This window comes from Sinocyclocheilus anshuiensis, unplaced genomic scaffold (assembly GCF_001515605.1).
Source record: "Sinocyclocheilus anshuiensis isolate Anshui unplaced genomic scaffold, SAMN03320099.WGS_v1.1 scaffold794, whole genome shotgun sequence".
NCBI lineage: Eukaryota > Metazoa > Chordata > Actinopteri > Cypriniformes > Cyprinidae > Sinocyclocheilus > Sinocyclocheilus anshuiensis.
Genome location: NW_015547683.1, coordinates 85,524 through 94,557, shown reverse-complemented (window position 1 = coordinate 94,557; position 9,034 = coordinate 85,524). Strand labels below are relative to the sequence as shown.

Below are 9,034 nucleotides of genomic sequence, written 5' to 3'. Positions count from 1 at the left end.
AAATAAACGCTAGCGACCTTCACCTGGTAACCATAACAACCGAACGCATGCTTGGGATTAGTAGTATCGGAAGGTAAGTGTACAACAAAAGAAGTAGTCATTATTTATCAATTTATCAAAGATTTATATATCACATACGACAAATATGGCAAGAACCTTATTATTTTGCTTTTTCAGATAATCGACGTATAGCTAAAAAAAAAAAAAAGAGCTAGAGGCGCCAAAGAACAGTTTGGGTTCCACGAGACGACATGCAACAAACAGATTGAGGCCGAAAACTAACGTTACCTTTGTATTTACATGAATTTAAAGACGTTTATATTTCCTTAAAAATAAGTCGTTACAATACGCATACGGTTCACAAACAATGTAATTAAAGAAGTAACTTAACCTTTGACCGCTGTTTACAATTGTTTTGGAAGTCACCTAAACTACATTTTATACCTAACAGTTACACGGCGTTTGTTTAGCAGTCTAGAGTTACACAGCCAATTCAACAGCTGAATAACCTAGAAATACCAAATAAGTAACGTTAAAAAACTAGTCTATTGTTTCTTTGCTCGTATTTTGGCATCGTTTTTTCTTTGTTCCCGTTCTTGCGTGTAAGCCTCGCCTACAGAAACGACCACAGTCTATTTCCGTTTCCTCTCGGACTGTGGTAATTTCCCTTATGATTAAATATCTTACCTCTGAAAACGTTATTTGCCCGTAGCCCGCGACTGTTTCTTTTCATAACGCCATTTTCACATTGCCTCACAGAAAGGTTAAATGTTAAGCACGCCTCTTCCGCCTGCTGCTCGGGACAAGGGAAATAACCAGCGCGCTGTGCAGTTAAACCAGTGGGAGACGGGGAGTGCTGGAACCATAGACTGTATAAAAACAGGCTGGAACACATTTGGTTTCTTCTGTAACACAGCGATTGTTTGCACTGTGTGTAGCGTATATCTCAAACTTTGATAAAATATTCACATATTTATCAGCTACAAATGCAATGTAGAAATTTGCTACTTATTCATAAACTACGTAAAAACTGCAGTTTTGACTTTGGCGTACACTAATGGAGTTTATTACAGCAACCAAATATAGACCATCAGCTTCATTTCATTTGATTTTTTTTAAAGGGGTCATATGATGTTGCTAAAAAGAGCGTAGAGTTTCTTTTGAAGTGTGATTTTGAGGTCAACAAACTCCCCATTAAGTTATCTAATTTTCATAGACAGGCTCTTTTATATTGGATTCTTATATACAAACATCATTTTTCTCCCCATAGGCAGATAATTTGGAATAATAAATATGTTAAATATAAGAACAAATCAATTTTCTATACTAATTGGGTTAAAAATGGTATTCTAATGGTCTCACAGTTGATAAATAATGAAGGATATTTACTTACATATACTGAATTTTTAGAGAAATTTGGTATTCCAATACCTCCGCGTGAATATAGTATTGTAATTGATGCAATACCAGCAGGATTTGTGAGTCTTTTAAAGGGATTTAGTGAATCTAAGCAATCAACATTTAAAAAAGAGATCTTATTAAACGGTATTGATATCAAAGATAGAAAATGTAATAATATATTTTTTAGATGTTTGATTCACTGCCCTGCAACACTTCGGTGTAAGTACTTCTGGAATAACCATTTTGAGAATATCAACTGGAAATTGATTTGGACTTATAATAAATTCTGTGTCACAAATAAAGTTAGTGAAGTTTACTTTAAAATTATACATATAATTTATCCAACTAACCAGTTTCTCAAGAGATACAGAGCTGATCTCTCTGAATTTTGTGTTTTTTGTGGAATGCATGTAGAGACTGTTTTGCATATTTTTTTTGAATGTATGTATGTTCAATTTTTCTGGATTGATGTTGAATATTTATTTATTTTGAGTGGATCTAAAATTAATATAAGAAAAAGAGATGTTATAAGTCACATTTTTATGCTAAACCTCCAAACATTATTAGGTAAGTTTTACATACACAAATGTAAATGGTCAGAAAGGAAGCCCAGTATCTCCCACTTCAAAGCTGATTTGAGGATTTATTTTGAAACTCTTCAAGGTCTGTCAAATCGGAAAGCAACCAGAACTATGGACATGCTCAAAGAACTAAACTCCTCTTTTCTATTGTGATTATTTGATGTATACCCTCCTTATTATTTATTTATTTTTCTTTCCCTTTTTTTTTTTTTTCTTCCAGAAAACGTGAACACCATGTTTGTAACCTTTTGTTATACTTTTGAATGTTAATTGTTCAGCATATACAATTAATTAAAAAAAAAGAAAAAGAAAGGCCAAACAAAGTAGTTTCACTTTCACAACTAAACACACAGCGCCTTCACTCACGACATGGCGGCGGCAACAACAAAACTACAGCGAGAATAAAAGTTACGCCTTCTTTCTTTGCGTGAACATTTGGGCGGCGTTATGCAAATCTTCCCACAAAGTGACGTAGACATGTGGGGGCGTGTTAGAATGAGCCGTTTTAGGTAGGTGTGGCTGACTCTTAACTTTTATAAAGAATATCTCTTTGGATTTGAGACTTTAGTCTTTGCAACTTTGCAGATCTTCTTTATGCACCAAGAGCTTGTAACACTCCAAAGAGAAAGGAAAAATTGAAATCGCATCATATGACCCCTTTAATTACAAGAATAAAGGAAGTATATTAGTTAAAACAGCATATACAGTGTTTTTTTAAATAATTTTTATATTTTATATTTTGACATTTTATTAAAATATTTTGGTAGTAATTTTATCTTTTATATTTTAATTATATATTATCATATTTATATTTTTTATATATATTTTAATATATTTTCATATTTAATTAATTTATTTACTTTTTTATTTATTTATTTATAGGGACTGTGCCATTGGGTGTGTCCTGTGATGGAGTGAGACAGCTGTGTTTGAGAGTCCACACATGTTCATCAGAAGCTTGCGACATTCTCACGGCTGTGTCATGACATGACTGGCAATGAGGTCCTGAGATAAGTGGAACTGTTTCTGCGAAGCACACTTCAATAAACACAGGCATGGGTGGCAACAGTAGTGAGAAGGACCTCCTCCAGTACATCTTGGAAAAACATTAGTTAGGAACTGAAGTGAGATTGATGGTAGTGACACACTGATTACTATTACTATAATCACCCGTACATTGAAGTACACTGAAAACTAGTCAATGAAACACTTAAAGTAAATACTACCACTAGTATACTATTGCATGTTTAGCTAGTAGTTGTTTGCTTTGATTGCCAAGACTGGAGACAGATTTAGCTATATTTAACCAGAGCTGGCTATAATATTACATATCATAATACTTAATACTCCAAATGCTGCAGATTACATTGGGTGTAAAGGTGGAGAGGGAATGTCTAGAGCCGCTATAATCCATTATATAACCAGAGGCGGACAAAGTACACAACTCCATTACTTAAGTGAAAGTTCAGATGCTGCTGGTGTAATACTTGCAATACCTCTGAAGCAACTTGCAATACATTACACCTACTGAATAAACTGAATCGCTTGTAGTATCTTTGGAATAAAGAGCTTTTAGAATGTTAAAAACCTATGGGGGGAAAAAATAAAATAATTATTATTATTATTTAACACCCCTACCCACCCCCACAAAAGCAGGATGGTAGTGACCTCTGCAGCTCTGGACACATCTATGTGTAGCCATTCATCCACATTTGAACAGAGTGGACAGTGAAATTGCTGTAAATACAGACTGATAAGGAAGAAACAAAATCAAACCTGCTTTAAAACCCAGCAACACAACTGTAGCTGTATAACTTTACAACAGCAACACTGCTTTAACAAAAATGCAAAACAGCAAGACTTATTTGACATCAAAACAAACATTTAAAAAAATGCTGTCTAATTGCTCTCGCTGTTCTTTGATGTCATACACAGAACGGTCTGCAGTGCTGCTTCAGTCAAACACCTTTTGTGTTTTATCAGGAGTCGCACAACAGTTCTTCTGTGGCTTTATAGGTAATATTTTCACGTACACAATTTAGCAAAATCAGACGATATTGTGTCTAGATACTCAAAAAGTGTACTTAAGTACAATACTCAAGTAAATGTACTTAGTTACTGTCCGCCTCTGTATATAACTGATACAGACACTTGTGAATTTAGTGTATTGAGTCAGTTCATACATTTCATATTTATTCATATTCATAAAAATGATCGTATACTTCCTGTAATTTTACATTCACCCATACAACATAACACGTTTCTCTCTCTCTCTCTGTAAAAGCATCAGCTATTTGGGTGCAAGCATCCTTTTAGTATGCTTTAGGACAAATACAATGTACACCTCTAAACTACACATTTACAATATTTGATGTGTCATGATACTCAGCAAATACAGACGTACAAATGCAGTTGAACTGCCTGCAGAAATAAACAACATCGTTCTGAGATGGTATGAATATTAAGTGACTTTTAGTGTAAGATTTCTGTAGTTTGGATTCTTGGCCATGCTTTGAGCAAATCAGACCCACTTATACATTCCATTTGAAAATATTGATTACTTATAAACCTGGGATGGTTCAAGCTCATGGTGCCACCACAGTGAAACCAAGTTCTGGGTGTAGCTCACAGTGTCCTCTGGCGTTCACTGGAACTGATCACCACCAATTTACAGTGTAGTCTTCCTGTCAAACTGGTTTCTTCACTATCAGATTGCATTCTGTTTAGTTGATATAAAAAGTAGAAAATATTTACTCACAAAATGAGAACACAATGCATACATCATGTTACCTAAATAACATGCAAGTTAGAATATAATTTACAACTGATAATTGAAATGAATAGTTCACCCCAAAAAAAAGTTTAATTTAGTACTCCTCGTGTTGTTCCAAACACAGTTTTCTCTTGTGGAGAAAATCTGGTGAATAAATAGGAATAGGAGTTTTCAAGTCTCAAAAAATCTCCCTAAAAGTAGTCAGTACATCTCTTGTGATCTTATGAGGCCACATAAAGGGTTTGTGTGATGAGTTCACTGATAATTTTCCCCTCAAGTTGAATTTTAACCACTGCAGTTGAACTGCCAAGACAGTGAGTGAATCTGAAAACCAGATCAGTCCAATTTGTTATCAAACCATTTACACTGATTTTGTGAACAGAATCAACTGATTAATATAAAAGATTAAACTTAAAAGAACACTTTGTTCACAACGTAGGTATTGCAGCTCCCTTTAATGGTTACTGCAGGATTTTCAGTGATTAATGAGTTAAATTTCAGTCTGTTTCTCATGTAAAGCTATCATATAATTTTTAGAAAACTTGAAATATAGCGCTTGAGTCATAAGAACTACTTTTAGAATACTTTTATGGTGTTTTTTTTTTTTTTTTTTTGGCCAGTCCTTCACTGTCATTATACTGAAAACAGTGGCTATGATTTTCTCCAAAAGTTCATACGGGTTTGGAAAGACTGAGGCATGAGTGAATAATGACTGAATTTTCATTTTTACGTGAACTATTCCTTAAACAAATCATATTTACAATATATTTGAGAAAGTTTAGTGCAAATGAGTACCGTGGTGAAGTGTACAACACAGAAGACCGTTATGATCACAAGGCCAATGACTAGGGAAGCGATTCCCATGTGAAGAGCCTTTCTCCCCAACCGCTGAGCTCCTTCATAGTCTTCTGCATCATAACTGCTTTGAGACTGAAAGAGAGAATAGGTGAGAATAGGCACAATTTGACAAAATAAAAAAATTCAGGTTTGAAAAACTCAAAGAGATTAATTTGATTGAGGCTATACAGAAATTCTACTTAATATAAAAATACATTTGAAGCATATTTGGATTGCAGCATTAGTGACAGGTCTCTAAGTGAAAACTAGACTTCAGTATGTTGCCCATAAAGCAGACAGCAATGAGGGGCGTAGTGAAGATGCCAGCCTTATTTCAGCTCTCTTAATAAGATCAGACAGCAAACTGAGCCTTGGACATACAGCTCACTCGCACTAAATCACATTTACTGGGATGACAAAGATGATCTGACTTCACTAAGCTGATTCGCATATTAAAACCATAATTATTCGGGTTTGGATATTATTTGAGACAAAGCAGGAGGTCTAAACTTTTTATTAGAGGTAAACATCACTAAATGTTTTGAAATGTATGCCTAAAACATAAAAAAAAATACAATAGTTTTAATATATTATGCATTTTAAGTAAATATGAAAGTAAATCTCAAGTAAATCTTGTTTTAAGGATTATTAAATATTTTTTTCATGTATGAACATTAAGTTTAGTGAGAGAAAAAAATATTTAAAAGCATTAAATCTCTGCTCTTGTAAAGATAATCATTATGTGTTAACCACTTTTGACAATGTTACAGTGTGCATAAAACCCTCCAGTGTGTCAGAGGGCAGTAAGCTGGTTTGCATGATTTGTGATGCTCTTCTAGTTTCTCACAGGCGGTGTGGTGGCGTCTGCAGCTGCTGTAGTCAGTGAGCCTTAAAGTTTTAATGTGTTAGCAGTGGCAGAGTCAACCTGAAACTGGAGGTTTTGCTCTCCACAGCAAGCCCCTGCACTTTACCCCATTCAGCCTCTAGTCTGCTAGTGGCATTTGAAAGCACAGATTTGATTGCTGAATGCAGGGGAATGGTATGACTGAAATGGGCAGCTGGTGAAAATGATTCATTTTTATGATGCGGATGAATCACATGTATGCCATGAATAACTGTACCTTACAAAAATATACAAATGATCATATGCTACATTTATACCCATTCTGTCTCGATCCACACCCCCTGATTCATTGTATTATTCTTTATTCCTATGGTGCAGTGCTTAAAACTGTAACGCAGAAATTACTTAAAAATATTAAGGTTGTCATTAGACTAATAATAAAAAAAAAACTAAGCGTTAACCTAATGTTTTTCATTTTCAGTTTTTCACCCATAGTAACAATTATTACTGTTTAAAAGCTTTAAATAATATGATTTAAAAATAATTTCACATTTACATATTTTTCTAACATTAATATTATTTATAATTATTTTTAAATACTTTTTATTTATTATTTACACAATTATTTACACACCATCATTTAAATGTACTATATATTATCTTAAATTAATAATATTAATGGCTTTAATAATACACACAGGCCTCAAGTATTTGCCTCCACATTTACAGTTATCACAAGATATATATATATAATATATTAATGTTGAGCCGTATTGATGAGGTTATGGCCTTAGATACTATAAGACAAAAAAGAATGAGAAACACTGTTCTTTAATATATATTAAATTCATAGAAAAAGTAACTTTCTTTTTAATTGACATAAAAAAAAAAGAATTACATGTTAGTAGCCAGACTGTAAGAGCTGTGTCTCTTATTCTGAGGTCAAGGTGTGAAAAGTCAGGTAGGAAACCACTGAAAAAACTTTCCTGTTCATATAAGCATTGGTTGAGAACAACAGCCTGAGAAGGTTCATCATCATAGTATCCACCTTTCACGTGCCTTGTGCAAGTGAGCACATCTGCAGGCTGCCGTGTGAATGTTCATGTAGGGGAAAGGGTGTGTGTGTGAGACGTGTGTGAGAGTGTATGCTGTCTTGCTTGCAAGTGTGGAAGTGCTACAAAATTAACTGCACAGATACTTGAGGCCTGTCTATTTATAACACTTATATGTCTATCTGGATCATAAGAACATTACGTTTAGTCAGATTTCAAAGCCGCATGTATAACACACTGCCAAGTGCAAAACTATAAACCCACAAGAAACATAACTTTTCAGAAAAACACTCTCTGCTGCCAAAGATAAGACCAAAGATAAACTGCACATTGTGATCTATATCCTCAGTTAAGAATTTGATTTAAAGGGATAGTTCACCCAAAAATGAACATTCTGTCATTGTTTACTCTCATGTCACTGCAAACCTGTACTATACGACCTTTCTTCTGCAAAACACAAAAGAAGGTATTTTGAAGAATGTTAGTAAGCAAACAGTTTTTTGGTCACCATTGACTTCCATTGTATGGACAGAAAATTTCTCAAAATATCTTCTTTTATGTTCCACAAGAGAAAGAAAGTCATTCAGGTTTGATTGGACATGAAGGTGAACAAATTATGACAGAATTTCCATTTTTGCAACTGTCCAGGTAGATACACTCAATAATAACAAAAAAACAATAGTCTTTTCTACTCACCATTAGAGAAAAGACCAATGCTACAATGTTAATAGGCCACGCTGGACAAAAGCAAGTGAAAATAGTCAAAACAATGTAATTTCTCAGTGGTGGTGCCCCCTGCGCCTCAGCACACCTTCCAAAACTGTGTTCTGAACTCCCATCGATAGAGTGGTTTGTCTTTCCATCCGACCGCTGAAGACCAGGACTCATGATGCAGGAGTGTCAAGCGGTGCAGAGTTAAGAAGGAGCAGGAGATGGTGAGAACATTTACAAGAGCCGTGTGGAGAAGATCAAGAAACTGAATGGAAAACCAGAGGAGAAACAAGAAGGCAAGAGCTCATGAAGACACTCATGGGGGATGTCAGATGATTGGGTAAGTGTGAAAGGCATGGATGAGATGTTGAGTGAGTCAGAGATGGCTTATGACCTAATTACCACCCGGGCTGAACACTATCCCACTTTAGAGAGGGAGAGAGAGAGAATGTGTGCAGGACGCTGAAGCAATGTAAGATGTAAGAGGAGAGGCAAGCAGAGAAAAAAAAGCCTGTCTACTTGCCCATATTACCATTATCTGACAAAGGGAGAAGGGAGTGTTGAAGTTACAACTGATACAGCCATATGGATAATGGCCCCAAAATCACATTACAAGGCTGCCAAGAAATGAACACTGGCAATTTTCCCACGGTTTTTGCATAGTACTGCAAGTGAGGATGTCGCAAACAGCACAGCATAGAGGATAAAGGCTGTATCACACATGACATATGCACAATAGTGCACTGGATGATATAGTGTAAAAGTCTGTATCTTTGGTAACGTTATTTTACGGTGTTCTTGTTACACGTTACATGTACTTATAGTAATAACAGTA

The 9,034-nt window shown here is 34.9% G+C and overlaps 2 protein-coding genes across 3 annotated transcripts in view; both read right to left on the bottom strand.

The window, feature by feature from the left end:
- Nucleotides 1–826, bottom strand: part of LOC107703154 (5'-AMP-activated protein kinase subunit beta-1-like) — a 6,122-nt gene extending 5,296 nt beyond the window's left edge. For both annotated transcript variants that reach the window (XM_016505688.1, XM_016505687.1), the window contains exon 1: nt 688–826. The gene's annotated coding sequence lies outside the window, so the exon portion shown is untranslated. The remainder of the gene's footprint in view (nt 1–687) is intronic.
- A 3,356-nt stretch (nt 827–4,182) lies between these two features.
- On the bottom strand, nt 4,183–8,532 carry LOC107703155 (transmembrane protein 233-like). Its single transcript, XM_016505689.1, has 3 exons — nt 8,185–8,532; nt 5,551–5,685; nt 4,183–4,701 (listed from the first exon to the last, which is right to left on the bottom strand). Exons 1-3 carry the CDS (start codon nt 8,374–8,376, stop codon nt 4,690–4,692), a joined length of 339 nt encoding a protein of 112 aa, XP_016361175.1. The 5' UTR covers nt 8,377–8,532; the 3' UTR covers nt 4,183–4,689.
- Nucleotides 8,533–9,034: the final 502 nt, after the last annotated feature.

Bases quoted from the DNA above. Each gene is read 5' to 3' on its own strand.
- LOC107703155 (XM_016505689.1), bottom strand. From the start codon at position 8,376: ATGAGTCCTGGTCTTCAGCGGTCGGATGGAAAGACAAACCACTCTATC. The intron at 5,686-8,184 runs GTGAGTAGAAAA...TCTCTCTTTCAG, and splicing joins CATTGGTCTTTTCTCTAATG to TCTCAAAGCAGTTATGATGC.